General features: G+C 49.0%; 2 protein-coding genes across 2 annotated transcripts in view; one reads left to right on the forward strand and one right to left on the reverse strand.

Annotated features, from left to right (window-relative positions):
* ADAM17 (ADAM metallopeptidase domain 17) overlaps nt 1-11,815 on the forward strand; it is a 29,761-nt gene extending 17,946 nt beyond the window's left edge. Inside the window, exons 8-19 of the mRNA XM_065730719.1 lie at nt 699-812; nt 1,327-1,471; nt 2,011-2,099; nt 4,028-4,180; nt 4,605-4,804; nt 4,933-5,036; nt 5,560-5,694; nt 6,514-6,644; nt 7,546-7,624; nt 8,773-8,861; nt 9,422-9,478; nt 11,456-11,815. Of these exons, the coding sequence (XP_065586791.1) occupies nt 699-812; nt 1,327-1,471; nt 2,011-2,099; nt 4,028-4,180; nt 4,605-4,804; nt 4,933-5,036; nt 5,560-5,694; nt 6,514-6,644; nt 7,546-7,624; nt 8,773-8,861; nt 9,422-9,478; nt 11,456-11,803 (1,644 nt within the window). The 3' untranslated portion in view covers nt 11,804-11,815. The remainder of the gene's footprint in view (nt 1-698; nt 813-1,326; nt 1,472-2,010; nt 2,100-4,027; nt 4,181-4,604; nt 4,805-4,932; nt 5,037-5,559; nt 5,695-6,513; nt 6,645-7,545; nt 7,625-8,772; nt 8,862-9,421; nt 9,479-11,455) is intronic.
* Nucleotides 11,816-13,515: 1,700 nt separating this feature from the next.
* IAH1 (isoamyl acetate hydrolyzing esterase 1 (putative)) lies at nt 13,516-15,455 on the reverse strand. The gene is made up of 6 exons (XM_065731140.1): nt 15,347-15,455; nt 15,157-15,209; nt 14,725-14,873; nt 14,433-14,594; nt 14,058-14,176; nt 13,516-13,735 (listed from the first exon to the last, which is right to left on the reverse strand). Exons 1-6 carry the CDS (start codon nt 15,425-15,427, stop codon nt 13,568-13,570), a joined length of 732 nt encoding a protein of 243 aa, XP_065587212.1. The 5' UTR covers nt 15,428-15,455; the 3' UTR covers nt 13,516-13,567.
* Nucleotides 15,456-15,671: the final 216 nt, after the last annotated feature.

Consider the following 15,671-nt stretch of genomic DNA (forward strand, 5'->3'; position numbering starts at 1 on the left):
AAGAAACACAAATCCTGCTTGAATGACTTTAACCATTGCAGTTAAACATAATATCACGGTAGTGTAGAGGCTGGTTTAGGATTGAATATAGTGGAGTCAGTTCATTTGATAGCTCCTGGAAGTTAAAGCATAGACATTTGGCAGAGGACATTAAAAAAGAGGAATACATCTGTACTGAGTACTGCAAGAGCTGTCATGTGTCACATAGGAACACCCATGCTTTGAACTGGCAGCTCATTTGCTGGGCCTGGCTCTTCAGGAGCAAGGAAGGAGAGCTGATTGAGGGGCAGGAGGGAAGCATACTGCCCTAGTGCTAGTCTGCTGAGAAAGCAGTGATCCTGTAAAATGCATGCTGGTTAACAGTAATTCCGTGGTGTTCAGGATCTATAAATTCTGAGAGTCCTAGTTGTATTTGTTAAGGGTTTGTTTTAGGTTTTTTTTTTTTATGTAATGTGCATCTTAAATCAGTGTTTTGATGAAGACTGTTGATGTTACTCTGCAAGGGCTGGTGTGGTGGTTGCTCATGGTATGGTACCTTAGCTAGCAGAAGCTGAAAGTTTAGCACTGTGAGCATGCTGAATCTGAGTTTTTCTTCTTGCAGATCTATTGAGGCATTTAGGATTGCATTGAGAACTTTTCTGTAGTTATAAAATTGACCAAAATTCTTCTACGTTGTTGTCGCCCTTTTTGAAATGTAGATTATCATCCACAGTGAAGCAAATCATGTAGAACATGGAGAAAAGCATTACAATATGGCAAAAAGTTATCCAGATGACAAGAAGGATGCCTGGGATGTGAAAATGCTGCTAGAGGTAGGCAGTAACCCTTGGAAAAATTGTCTTTTAAAGGAATTACTTGCACAGCTGTTCTGCAGTAGTGAATGGAACTCCTTCACTTTCTTCCTGTGATGTATAAACGTTAGACTAAGTCAAACTAGTAAACATGAGCCATAGCAAAGGTCTCCTTTGTGTAGTTATGGAGTGCACACCAACTGGGATTAATATATAACTTGAGTCAGAAAAGCAGTCCTGGTACATCTGGCTCAAGACTGACTACCTTCTGACCTTCACAAAATTAGTGCAGTTGGCTTTTCCCTCTGTGTGATAATGGGGAAATGAACTGGCAAGTTACATAAGTGAATGTGTAAAATGTACGTGGATATTCGTTTACATTTTGTCAGATTTATAGGACAGATGATCATCTGCTTTTGTCTGACTTAACCAGATTTAGAAGGTGCCTGGCTTATTAAATAAGTTATCTATAGATATCTGGTATGTACCATGAAGCATTTTACAGAGAATATACTTGTTTTTTTCCTCTTTAAAGCAATTTAGCTTTGATATTGCTGAGAAAGCAGCACACGTGTGCCTTGCTCATCTTTTCACATACCAAGATTTTGATATGGGAACACTTGGACTGGCCTACGTTGGCTCTCCCAGACCTAACAGCCATGGTGGCATTTGTCCTAAAGGCAAGACATCCTTTTCTTCCTTTCCAACTGTGACTTGAAAGCTGCTTCTTGTTTGTATTTAGTCCTCTTCTAGCTTTCATGGAGCATAACGTTTTATTTGCAGAGTCCCTAGTGGTTGTCTTTTGGGTAGAATTGATGGCCATTTTCTTGGCTGGAGCTGAAAAAAGAGGGGAAGGGGGTGGAAAATGACAAGGTTATCTGGAGTGAAGAAGCTCAGTGAAAGCCATTGAGCCCTGACTAGACCAAGTTCCACTTCGTGTGGGTACATCTTGCCACAGTTCTGGAATGGCAGATGCTGTTGTCTTGGAAATTTCTTGTATTGTCCCCCTTTGCTGCGATGCATGAGCTGTTTGTGCTGTGCTTGAAAGAATTCCCACTGGAGAAAACTGGCAAGAGGCTCAGTGGTGACTCTGTGAGAACAATAAAGCTGTTCATTTTGCTAAACAAAGAATAGTTGCCTATCTACCTCCTAGAAAGGAAAAAAATGAAAACAAGAAAAACACTTGTCGACTTGTTCTGTTTCTCTCTCACTTCTATAGCTTATCACAGTCCCATTGTAAAGAAAGACATCTACCTGAACAGTGGCTTAACCAGCACCAAGAACTATGGGAAAACCATCCTTACAAAGGTAAGAGAGCATCCTCTGTGGAGAGTGAGTGTTTGGTGTATGTACTTGTTTGTTGGTGATGTGTTTAGTGGGGTTGTGATGATGCTCTGTGCTGCCAGCAGCAAGCTGCTGGCTTTCAGATGGAGTCAGAACCCTGGGGACAGGGATGTAGGTCGCAGAGCTCTTATTGCTGTTTTTGTCCTGGTTGACAAAGGGAGTTAGGATTGAATGCAGTGGAAGACTGGATTCACTGGGGAACAGCAACGGGGAAATGCAGCCATTGTCTAATAGGGTCTGTCCAAAAGTTATTCAAATACGAATAGGATTTTTGATATGTGAAAATTAATTTAAATGTTTTACTGCCAACAAACAAAAAAACTTCACTCTTAAACAGGACAGGCAATATTACACAGCCAGCAGGCTTACAGCAAGAATAAAATTAGCCTGACTGAAATAAGGACTTAATGTGTTTGCAATTACGTTCATCCTCAGCATGCAGATGGAAGATAGCATGCACTAGGTTTGTTCTACGTGAAGGTAAAGCAGTGCTGGTAGTGTAGGCATAGCAGGAGGTCTCATTTGGACCTTCTAATGAAATTCATCTGCCTGTGCTTTGTGTGTGTGCATCTTAAGTAGTGCAGAGAACAGTGTAATAAGCAGGGTGCTAATACCAATATAAATCGATGATGATTTTTTCATAGCTGATGAGACAATAAAGACATAAAGGCCTCAGTATGAGCTTTGACTTGCTTGAGAAGTTAGCAGAGCAGTGTTTGCATTTGCAGCTAGCAGATCTTTGCAGCAGGGCATGTTTTTCTCCTGCTGACTTCTCAACTGTGCTTTGCTGTAGACCAATTGTAAAGGGAATTCATAATTGATGTGTGGGCTAAAACTTGGCACAGAAGCTGTCAAGAAGATAGGGAAAAAAAAGACAGAGAAGCTTTGTGCTAGAGGGATGCTGACAAAGAGCTCTGGCTGTTGCCATGCTATTTGCATCCGTTGTTCAGTCTCCAGGCTGGAGCCCTGTCCTGAACAACAAAGGAAATTGAGTTTGACGTTGTCCTGGCAGCAGCCACAAAGCTTGGGCTGAGGCAGTGGGCACATGCAGACTTTTCACAGGGAGACTTTTGCACAGCGTCTGATCAGACTTAAAAAGAAAAAGAATCTGCTTAAAACCCTCCCACAACTGAAATACCGTGAAGCACCGATGTGAACTCTGGGCAGCTCTCCTGCCCTGGCTCACTTGTTGGGCACACTTAGTACTGGACACCAGCAGCAGTGACTGTTACCTCACCAAACTCCCTTCTCTGTCACAAACCACCCGGTCTCCTGAGGTTAATGCATTTCTGTGCCACTTTCCTTTGTCATCTTGTGAACTTGCCACCACCTGCTGGCCAAGGCCAGGCAGAGAGGTGCTGTGCCACCATGTGGAGCTGCCTTGGGATGCACAAGGAGTCATCCCCTGCACTGGAGATGTTAGGAATTCCTCCTTGTTGGGCTGCATCTATAGATGTCTTTCCTAGCAGTCATGTAACAGAAGAGTTTATTCAGTGCTGCTGATGTAATCTTCTCTTTAGAAAAAAATTAATGGCAAGATAAGATTGAACAAGAGATTGATTAATTGCAGTAGCTGCTGTTGGTTTGGATTGTTTTTTGTGTTGAACTTTCATGCCTTTCTGCTATTTAAAATCAGTTTTTGATACTTTGAGTATCTGCTTTATGTTGAAAACAAAACTGAATAGGTATTCTTGGGCGGCACTTGCCTTTGGATGCAAGCCATCATTGTACTTGCCTTTAGTTCCCTCCTTCTAAGAAATGATGCTGGAGAAGTGGCTTTTTCATCTCAGCGCATTGTAGAATTGCAGATGACTTAGAAGTAGTTGGGGTCTACTGTCCTGTCCTGCTCAGAATGATTTATTTCAGTGCTATATTTTTAATCTCCAAACAAGGAGGCCGACTTGGTTACAACACATGAACTTGGACATAACTTCGGAGCAGAGCACGATCCTGACAGTCTGCCAGAATGTGCCCCCACGGAAGACCAGGGAGGGAAATACGTTATGTATCCCATTGCTGTCAGTGGAGATCATGAAAACAATAAGGTATAGTTGCATAATTTTGCTTCCACGTGCAGAGTCTTTGCTGTGGTCAGTGACCTTTTACACAGGAAGACTATTTAGTTAATGATTCTTCTACCATGAAGCATGGGGGAATTTAATGGATTAGCCATAAAGAGAGAACATAACTTCTGGCAGTTGGGTTCTCTGCAAGATGAGCTCATCTTTTGCTTTCTGAGTTTCTCTGAAATTCATGGTGTGTCCAGGTACTATAAAATAATCAACTGTGGCTGTGGCTGCTTTCCATCTTAATCTTTTTCCTAGCTACCAAAATGGCAGCTTGGAGAGAATAAATGCTTTCTGAGGCACCAGGATTTAGAGCTCTGAAGAGGCTGAGGCTGTCAGAGATGTATTTGTTGACAGAAGGGTACGCTCCTCAGTGCTGTTCTTTCCCTTTATGGCTCTCCAGATGTTCTCAAGCTGCAGCAAAAAATCCATCCATAGGACCATAGAGATCAAGGCCCAGGAGTGCTTCAAAGAGCGCAACAACAAAGTGTGTGGGAACTCCAGGGTGGATGAAGGGGAGGAATGTGATCCTGGCCTCTTGCACCAGCAAGCTGATCCCTGCTGCTCTGCGGACTGCAAACTGAAGGATGGTGCCAAATGCAGGTAAGGGGAGGTGCACTGCAGCATCTCATACGTGGGGTTCTTTCTCTGCCTTTTGTCATGCTCATACTTCTTCTAAATGTTTAAATAATTGCTCAGTATTTCTTCCTTTCATTTTGATCTTTCCACAGTGATCGGAACAGCCCCTGCTGTAAAGGCTGCCAGTTTGAAAGTGCCCAGAAAAAATGCCAAGAAGCCATAAATGCCACTTGTAAAGGAGAGTCTTTTTGCACGGGTAGGACAGAGCTCTGTGCTCGCTTCGTCAGCTGGCCAAGTGCTCCAGGCTCAGTGTCCTGTTCCATCAGCTTTCAAGCTTAGTGCCCTGTGTTCATCTGGTACAACTAATTTTAGAGGCCAGTTAAGCACTGTGAAACTGCTCTATAAGAAGTTCCTTTGTAGTTCAGGAGCCACTTGATGATTTACTGCTCAGGAGAATGTAAAAAATGTTTATTTCTTCTTCCTCCCCTGTCTTGTCTTCCCACTAAGAAAAGGAAAACAAAACAACGCAGGTCCCTGGAAAGGGCCAAGGGTGATCTGAATCTTGCCATAGGAAGGGTGGAATTACTTCAGCTCTGTTTCATTTCCCCACTTGTTTATTTCTTCTCTGTCCCCTTTTCTGGAGGCAAGGGGACAGATCAGAGCTATGCCATTCTGCTGATGGGGCCTCCAGGGTCTGCTGTGTGCTGCTTGCTCTCCAGAGAGCTGTGATGCCTTTTGCTCTAACACTGCCCTCCTACACTTTTGCCCCCTATCCACAGGGAACAGCAGTGAGTGCCCTCCTCCTGGGAATGCTCCAGATGACACAATCTGTGTGGACATGGGGAAGTGCAAGGATGGAGAGTGCATCCCTTTCTGCGAGAGGGAGAAGAACCTGCGCTCGTGTGCCTGCAATGGTGGGTGGTGTGGGACTGGCGTGAGAGATGTTGCCTCAGCCCTCCTCCCGTGGCAGTGCTGGTAGTTCTCTGTTGGGAGAACTGAGCATGTGGATCCCTTCAGGGTTGTTGGATTGTGGGGTTTTATTAGAACTATTTTTAAGTTTACAGTATTTTCTGTTTGGACTCAAGTTGGACTCTGTGATTGTTATGGGTTTCTTCCAGCTTGGGATATTTATGGAAAGGAATCTAAATGTTCTCTTGTCCTCTGGTGATCCTGGTTGAAGATGTTAAAATGAGCTAGGGTCTGCATCCTAGGTAAGGGAGGGGGCATACCCACCATCCTCTTCCTCAGCCATAGACAACCAGAAGGGGAATGTCTGGCTGTTCTGCTAGTGAGCAGATGCCAAACAGCCTCTGGACCAAACGTGACCTCCACAAAATGGATAAAGAGAGTTTTCAGAAGCCAAAGTAATAATACCTGCCCATCCTGCTTTTGTATTGATAAGCTACAGAGCTTGCTTGATCTTCATCTTATCTCCCAAGTGTGGTAGAGCCACTGGGAGAAGGAGGAGGACTCCACAGGGGATGCCCGGGGACATACTGTGAGCCTGTCCATTTTAGACAGAGGATATAGCTGAGGAGAAGGGTTCCTAGAGGACTTGAAACCCGAGAAGTATTGAAATCCATCTTGGATGGACACATCTGGTACTTCCTCAGCTGCCTATTGGTTGCTGCAGCCTTGGGCTATCAGCCTGCAGAGCTAGGGGCTGTGTGGGGTTGTGTGTGTGCCTGCCTTTGGGTTCCTGGGGCTGACAGTGCTGTGCTGCTTTATTGCAGAAACGGATAACTCCTGCAAGGTGTGCTGCCGGGATGAGCAGGATCGCTGCACGCCATACGTTGATGCCAACGACCAGTTCTTGTTTCTGCGTAAGGGGAAGCCTTGCACCGTGGGCTTCTGTGATGCAAATGTGAGTGTTCTTGGGTGCCAGTGCACTGCACAGCCTGCTTTTCTAGCTGGATGTCAGTGTCAGCTGTCACGTGGGCTTTGCTGATAGAGAGAAGGCAAAGCTCTGTCACTCCCAGGCCTGGATGCAGTGGGTCCCCTCCAGCCCAGGGCAGCTGGTGCTGTGGGTGTGCTGGCAGAGCGTGCACAGCTGCCTTCAGCTCCTGGGGGCTGACAGTGGAACTGCAGAGGTGGAAGGTCAAGATCTGGACTCATTCACCTCTCTATGGCATAAATGTTAGCTGAGTTAATTCTGACTGAAATAAACCAGGTCAGGGAGCAAGCTCACAAAGATCTGTCAAGCAGTGAGCCTTTGCTGCTAGCACAGCAGTGACCACAGCTACATGGCCAGCGTGTAGTCTGCAGTCCTGGAAAACTGTGCTGGATTTAATGTTGGCAGAACTGAACTGTGGGAGGCATACCCCAGTCCTGCTGCAGAACAGAAAGGACAGTAATGCTCAAATGTGTTAAGCCAGCACAGATCTGGAAGCCAGTCTGTAAGCATGGGGTCCTGAATGATGTGGCCTCCTTGGGCAGTGGGAACTGAGGCTTCAGCCTCTCCAGAAACTTTGGTTTTGTGTTCCCTAATATGGGAAGGGGTGCAGCACTTTTTTCATGTTTCAGCAGTTACAGCTGGACCTGTTCAGACAGCAGTGGGATTGAAACTGTCAGAAATAAGGGCAGCGAAAGTGGTGCACTGCTGCTGGGATGAGCATAAATCCATACACAGTGTGTCAGAAGTGCTTCTGTGTCTCTGCAGCTTTTATTCCAGTACAACCTCTGCATCCTTTTCCCTCTCCCAGAAGGAAGTAGTTAATGTTAACACAGCCTAAGATCATTTTGTAAATAGGTGCTTGCTTTTACAGGGCAAATGTGAGAAGCAAGTACAGGACGTGATTGAACGATTTTGGGATTTCATAGACCAACTTAGCATCAACACCTTTGGTAAGATATGTAACCATGTCCTCTGGTTCTTTTTAGTTCTCAGTATGAACTAAAGTTTTGACAGTGCTGATCTTACCTTGTAAGGCAAGGAATGGGATTATTTTGTGTTTCTTCACTCTGTTATTTCCTAATCATCTTTCGAGCTTGTAAAAGAGGTGATAGCTATTCCAGGAAGCTTCTTGTCTGAAAACTGCTAAGTTGGTCAATTAGAGAGAAGGAAATAACAGTTCCATAGAGGTCAGCTAGATTCAGCGTGGTATAGTTGAAGTAGGCCTCTCAGTGGGATTCAGATGTCAACGGACCAGGAAGGGGAGCTCTTCATTTCTCTCATTTAATAAAGCCCCCTCCAGCATTGTGCCCATTGTCAGTCACAGGCTGGTGATGTGGAGAGGTCCTAACCCCCTTCATGCAGCCAGCAGGCAATACCTCCCAGGACAGCTGCTCTCCTTCTGTTGCTGTCACCTGAAGACACTGTTAATGAGGAGGTGCTTGTGCATCAGGGGTTAACAGTGTGTGTGTTTGTGGTTGTGTGTGCATACATGTGGCAATGTGTATTGGCCTTCAGGTTCAGGCTGGACGGGGCTCTGAGCACACCATGGAGCTGAAGGTGTCTCTGTGCATTGCAGAGGATTTGGACTAGGTGGCCCTTAACACATCCCTTCCAACTCCCACTGATTCCCTGATTCTAGGACGTGGATTTGGGGTTTTCAAACCTAAGCTCTAAGCTTAGAAATAAAAAATAGTGTGTAGGTGATTGTTGAAATCATTCAGTCTGCTCAAGTAGAGGCACTCTGCATCTCTGCCCAGAAGTGTGTGTGTTGTGGAGTCTGACTGTACCATCACAGCTTGATGGCAGATGCACGGTGTGTCCTGTAGGTGTGAGGAGCCCTGGCTCAGGGCAGCTTGCTCCGAGTCTGCTCACATCAAACATCCCAGCCTGTGAGCATCCCTTATCAGGGAAAATGTCACTGTTAACAATCTTAGTAAACTGTATCAAACATTTTAAACATAGAATTCCTCTTACATTGGCCTAGTTCTGCATCCTGTTGTTTTATCTGAGAAATTCTGCAGTGACTGCTGAACAGGGACTTGTGTGTGGGCATGGAACAGTACTCGGTGGGTTACTGATGGTTTGAACTGATCCACAGGGAAGTTCCTGGCAGATAACATAGTGGGCTCTGTGCTCGTCTTCTCCTTGCTGTTTTGGATTCCTCTCAGCATCCTTGTGCACTGTGTGGTGAGTATGCTGAAGATGACTGCTCTGTTGGATGGAGCTGTAGGAGAAACTTTGTGCACTGTGGGAGATGGTGGTGGGGAGATTTTAGCAAACTCCAAAGGGAGAATCCAGCATATGTTCCTTCAGTAGGCAAAGCTCCTCGGAGCTCTGCCAGGCTCTAGCAACCCCAATGCTTTTGTGACTGGTCTGGAGATGTTCTTGTTCTTTCCTGGGCAGGTTTTCTTCTTCTGCCTTCCAAATTCTGCTCAACTATAATTCTGATAACTCCCAGTAGAGTCAGGGATTTTTCTAGCCCTCTTAAAACCTTCATTTTGTGGGGAGACCCAGAGCAGGAAGCGGTCTTGGTTGAGATGGGTGGAGAGAGCTGACAGCAGCCAAGCACGTGGGGTGGGAGCAGAGGTTGCTGTGCCCACAAGCGCACTGTGGGCTTAAGGATAGGGGGAGAACAGCCCCACCTCTGCTGTGTCCCTGCAGGGCAACTGGGATGGAGACCCTGCTTGCAACTGGGAAACTACTTCTGTGTGTGTGTTGTGATTTTCTTTTGTTTTGTTTTCCATTAGGACAAGAAGTTGGACAAGCAGTATGAAGAGAACACCAAGTCCCTGTTCTGCCCTAGCGTAAGTTGCTGTCTGAGTATGGCCTGCCAGAAAGCAGTCCAGTGTGTGTTCTAAGTCTGAACAGAACGACTCTGTAGTGGATGTGGCAAAGCAGTGACAGCAGATGGACCTGGAGCCACATGCCATGACCTGTGCACACATGAATCCATTTGAGGGAACCTCTTTTGACTGAGCTGGTGCTTGACATATCAAGCCCTGCAGCTTGACCAGTCCACTTTTATTTCCTGTGCGAGCTGTGTGCTGCAGGAAGCTGCTCTGCTGCAGCAGCTGGCACTGTGACAGTGAAGTGGGTTGAGAACTGCAGACTGGCAGAGTGCAGAGGGTTGTTGTTGGCGTGCAGAGTCCAGTTGGAGGCCTGTGACCAGCGGTGTCCCCCAGGGGTCTGTGCTGGGTTCAGTCTTGTTCAACATCTTCATCAGTGACCTTGATGAGGGGATAGTGGCCACCCTCAGCAAGTTTGCTGATGATACGAAGTTGGGAGGATTGGCTGACACGCCTGAAGGCTGTGCTGCCATTCAGCGAGACCTGGACAGGCTGGAGAGCTGGGCAGTCAGAAACCAGATGAAATTTAACAAAAGCAAGTGTAGAGTCTTGCACCTAGGGAGGAATAATTGCATGCACCAGTACAGGCTGGGGCATGAGCTGCTGGAGAGGAGCTCTGTAGAGAGGAACCTGGGTGTCCTGGTGGATGACAGGTTGACCATGAGCCAGCAGTGTGCTCTCGTGGCCAAAAGGGCCAATGACATTCTGGGATGCATTAAAAAGAGCGTGGCCAGCAGGTCAAGGGAGGTGATCCTCCCCCTCTACTCTGCCCTGGTGAGGCCTCATCTGGAGTACTGTGTCCAGTTCTGGGCTCCCCAGTATAAAAAAGACAGGGATCTCTTGGAAAGAGTCCAGCGCAGGGCCACAAAGATGGTGAAGGGCCTGGAGGATCTCCCCTATGAAGAAAGGCTAAGTGAACTGGGTCTCTTTAGCCTTGAGAAAAAGAAGACTGAGAGGGCACCTGATCCAGGTTTATAAATATCTGAGGTGTGGGGGACAAAGTGGCGAGGCCAGACTCTTTTCAGCAGTGTGTGGAGACAGGACAATGGGGAACGGACAGAAACTGCAGCACAGGAGGTTCTGCATGAATGAGTGCAAGAACTTCTTTACGGTGAGGGTGACGGAGCACTGGCACAGCTGCACAGGGGGGTTGTGAAGTCTCCTTCTCTGGAGATATTCAAGACCTGCCTGGATGCCTACCTGTGTGACCTGGTGTAGGGAACCTGCTTTGGCAGGGGGGTTGGACTCAATGATCTCTAGAGATCCCTTCTAACCCCTACAGTTCTGTGATTCTGTGTTACGGGTGTTCGTGGCTCCAGCTGCAGACAGGCCTTTCCTCTGAGGGAAGCAAACAAGTCAGACTTGGAGACAGATTGCCTCTGTGCTCTGCTTGGAAAAAGCTGTGGTAGACCGGGTCCTCTGTAACTGCTCTTGCATGCCATAGGAAAGTCTCCTCGGGTCTTTGTGCTCAGCTGCAGAAGCAGATGTATCCCTGGAGTGCAGCTGTCCATAGTGGGCTCCTTGCACCAGTAGCAGTGTACATAGAGGAGTCTGGGATCCCTTGGATGCGGTGCATGCTGAGCAGTTCGGAAATGCAGTACTTTGTGTATAAGCACTCATCCTGCTGCTCATGGCGTCGCTTTGTGCTCCTTCCCCTGTGTTCACTAAGGTCTGTAGGGATTTTTCATGCCTGGAAACCCCTGAACATTTTCCAACCCATGCTCCATTAGAAGCAGAGATGGGTGGAATTTAACATAGCCCTTCATCCCAGAAGGGAAGGGGGGGAGGAAGCGGTGGCCTTCATTCTGCACTGAGCAGAGGTGCAGCTCAGCCCGAGGTGCTTTGTCCCGCTCCCCTGGCTGCCGGCGCCCGACGCGAGCGCTGGGCGAGAACCTGCTTGCTTTCCCCAGTGACGAGGCCGCTCGTGTCTTGCAGAACGTGGAGATGCTGAGCAGCCTGGACTCTGCCTCCGTGCGCATCGTCAAGCCCTTCCCTGCGGCGCAGCCCAGCCGCCACCAGCCCCTGCAGCCCATCGTGGCTGCGCCCGCGGCCGCCGCGCCCCCCAAGCAGGACCACCAAAGAATGGACACTATTCAGGAGGACCCCAGCACCGACTCTCATATTGACGAGGACGGGTTTGAGAAGGACCCCTTCCCCAACAGCAGCTCAGCTGCCAAATCTTTTGAGGACTTGACGGAGCATCCTGTCACCAGGAGTGAGAAAGCGTCGTCTTTTAAACTGCAGCGCCAGAACCGAGTGGACAGCAAGGAGACGGAGTGCTAGCACCCTGCTGCCTCCACGGCTCCCACGTGCAGAAGTTCATCAGGATCTGAAACCATTTCATTTCTATAAATGCAAATATATGTATATATATTTCTGTGAGGGAGAGGGCGAGTTAAGGAAGCGACCTACTGCAGATGCTGGTCATGTGTATGACCTTCCTTAAATCACATTTATTAGAGAGAGCATTCTATCTTTTAAAAACCAGAGACCCAAAGTGAGACAGGCTTGTTTTTGAAGCTCGTTGGATTTTTCTATTTTCTCGACCTCTAGTGTTTCCTTCAACCTGTGGTGCAGAACAGAATATCCTCCTGGATATCACGTGTGTGTATCTGCCTTTTGTAATGTTATATTTTGCAGCCCGGTGGCACTGTTAGATGATGGGGCTTTGCCTGCAGAGCAAATACTCCACAGTGTGTTCCACGTGGAGCAGATGTTGTGAGGGACAGGTAAGTGGAGGCGTCAGCACTGCACAGCTGGGGAACAGAAGGGAGCAGCCAGAAGTGGTCTTGGATGGCACAAAACATAGAGATGCACGGTGGGCATCAAGTTTGTTAGACAGCTTCTAAATGAATCAAAACTAAGGGGCTTGTGTCAGCCCTGTTTGTTAAATCCCACTCTGTGCATGGAGGTGCTCCTGTAGCTGTGAGGTCGCCATGGCCTGGTGTTTTTGGTGCAGGAGCTGCTCCTGCTAGGGGCTCTCCCACTGCAGGGAGGTGTGTGGGTGCAGGGGGCAGCAAAAGGGCAGAGAGACCACGTGTGTGAGTGAGGGCTCTTGGACCCACTTGCTGCCATTTCAGTGCAGACATTTCTCTGATGTTTTCTCTGTTACTAAATAGGTAATGCTGTTGTTGAGCTGTTGACAGGATCTGGGAAGCTCTTAGAAATAATGAAAGAGTCCTGCACTCCATGTGGGGGAGCAGTTATTTAAAACAGCTGTGTGTTTAACAATGGAAAAACAAATTTTGTTAGACTTACAGGGGCTGTGCTGGGGAGGAGGTGCTGAGAGCTCCGACATACACATGGTTAATGCAGTGTGACCCCCACAGCTGCTGACCAGGGCGGCCTTCCCCTGAGCTCTGTGAGGTGGGATGTGGGCAGGGGGCAGTGCCACAGCCTGAGCTGAGCCTCGTAGCAGGTGGGCTGACACGGTGTGTCACAGAGCAGCTGCTGTGCATCTTCTTCTGCCTGTTTTCTCCCCATGACAAAAGCTGGTGCAGTGTGTGAATGGCCCGGCTCTGTTTCAGCTGTCACAGGTGTGACAGAAAGGAAGGGAACCTGTGATGAGAGGAGTGTGAGTGCCCCTCTGCCTTCCCACCCCAGGCTAGCTGTGGAACTGATACTTGAACGTGTGCCTTACGGCGTTCCTATCCGATTAGCCCTTGTTTTATATACTGGTTTTGCTTTGGTTGTTTTGTTGGTTTTTTTTGTTTGTTGTTTTTGATTCAGTGCAAAGAACATGTGTGAGGAGTTAATTTAATTCCCAGTAAAAGCTTTTTATATTAAAATCAGTTGAACAAAAGCTGTGGCTGTGCAGTCCTTCTGGGAAAGATGGGAACTCTCCAGCTGAAAGCCCGGGAGTTAGGGGTGCTGGAGGGGCAGAGCTGCCCTCACACAGCCTGTCCTCTGTTCCAGCCCCCATTCCACACGCTGCCCACCATGTGCTTGCACTGTTGGCAGTAGCTGCAGCAGGACAGTGACAGCTTCCATGCAGAGGATTTAGCCAAATCTTTATTGGAAGAAATGATTACAGAGCAGCAGGGCAGCTCACAGCAGGCTTGCCTCGGGGTCCTGAGGGTCCACGTCCCTCCAGTAAGGAAGCAGTGAGGGGAGAGCTGAGAGTCTTTTTTCCAGGTGTGACCACAGCTGTCCCACTAGAAAGCTGCTCCCTTTTGTTGATAGGTGAAGCCCATCAGACAAATAGTGGGAGAAATCCTACAGTGGAGGTGAAAGCCATGTCATGTACTGCTGGCTGCAGTGAGTGATTCTGCAGTAAGTCATTCAAAACTAGCTGCTGTATGCCAGCCCTTGGTATTAAAACAGGAGGAGACTGCTTTGGCAGTCAGAGTCACTGCTCTCATGCAGAAATGATTGTGATGGAGTGAGTGGTGTCCACTGTAGTGCTGCACTCTGCAGTTTCACTCCCCCCCAGATCAAATCTGGAGAGCATTGCTGCAGTGACAATGCAGCACTGCTGTGGGCTCCTCGATGTAGAATGATGTTTGATGGTTCCAAAGCCCCTCTCGTGCTCCCCTACCTGATCTTTTTGCATCAGTGTCCACAGGTCCAGCACCTCGGTCCCGCAGTCCCTCGCCACTCGCACACAGGCCTGTGCGTACTCCCCAGTGGTGGCATTGCGGCGGTTCAGCTTGTCACCTGGCAGACATGGAGGAGCAGTCAGCACTCTCAACTCACACAGTTCAGCTCAGCCTTCTGCAGCAGAAGTGGTGCAGCTCATCTACTGCAAACTACATCGGGACCCTCTCAATCCATGCAGCTGGAAACTGCTTTCCTGCCCCCTAGAAACAGCCATTCCATTTTAGGGAATATGATGCACTGTAACTGTACCCAGAAGACTCCTGCACGAGCTCTGGACTTAAAAAGTAGCTATTCTGCCACCGTGAGCCGTTACCTTTAGCAAGGCATTCCTTTTCCCAGGCTGATTCCTGAAGCGGAGGTGGTGTTATCAAAATAATCCTGTCCTCAGAGATGTCTATGGACTTGAGGTAGTGCACCATGCTGGTCAGGTTGGCAGCGTACTCCTCCAAAGGAACGTGTTGCTGAGGGTTCACATCTGTGAGGGAGCAGAGGAAGCACCATAGTGGTGGGAGATGGAGCTGCTTACAGATGTGAGCAACTGTCTCCGAGAGAAGGAAAATATGTTTCATGCCTTCCTGGGCCTGAAAACGTGCAAGTTACTGTACCTTTCAAAGCACTGTCATTAGCTCCGAAGAAAATAGTGACAGCAACAGTTCTCTCAGCAGCAGCACTCGCACCCATCAGCCGCGGGAGGACCACTTTGGCCCATCGGGTGTTGTACCCCGAGAACCCACGGTTCACAACATCGCATTTCCTGAAACAGACGCACGGCATCGCAGAACAACTGCTCCCTTCCACACAACACCCGTCTGCCCCTCTTAGCATCAGTGAGACTCCGCGGGAGTTTTTAGCAGAACTGTGACTTTATGATTTAGAGATGCACAGAGTGGTTGGGTTGGAAGGGACCTCACAGCCCGCCCACCCCACCCCTGCCGTGGGCTGGCTGCCCCCACCAGCTCAGGCTGCCCAGAGCCCACCCAGCCCGGCCTTGAGTGTGCTGGGATATGTGCCCGCGCGGCCATCGCTTGGGCTCCTACCTGACCAGCCTGCTCGCGAGGGCCGCTCCCCAGCCGCCTTCCTGGAAGGAGAACTGACGCAGGACGCGCGGTTATAGGAGCGCGGTGCATCGCGGGGGGCGGACACAGCCCCCTCCTGCGGCCCCCCCGCCCCCCCCGCAGTCCGTAAAGAACGACGGAAAGTCGCCGCGCCGCAGCCCCGGCCCGCTACCTCGGTGATGGAGTCCCCGAACAGCACAACGCGCGGCCACAGCAGCAGCCGCCCACAGGCCCCGGCCTCCGCCACGGCCATGGCGGCTGCACGTCCGCGGCGGCGGGAGGAGGAGCGGGGCGGGAGGAACAGGAGGGCGGGGCCGCGACGGAGCGCTTCAGTTTGAAGGGCTCCTTAAACAGCGCCGCTCTAACCCCCCTGGAAGCAAGGCCTGCATGGGGGCCTGCATGGATGCGGCCACGAGCAGCCCGGAGCACAGGGACGCGTCCCTGCTGTAGCACGGGGGTGGAACCAGCTGGTCTCAAATGTCCCTTCCACCCCAAAC

Source organism: Cyrtonyx montezumae, unplaced genomic scaffold, assembly GCF_038088225.1.
Source record: "Cyrtonyx montezumae isolate F1298 unplaced genomic scaffold, pur_monq_1.0 scaffold_13, whole genome shotgun sequence".
Classification (NCBI taxonomy): domain Eukaryota; kingdom Metazoa; phylum Chordata; class Aves; order Galliformes; family Odontophoridae; genus Cyrtonyx; species Cyrtonyx montezumae.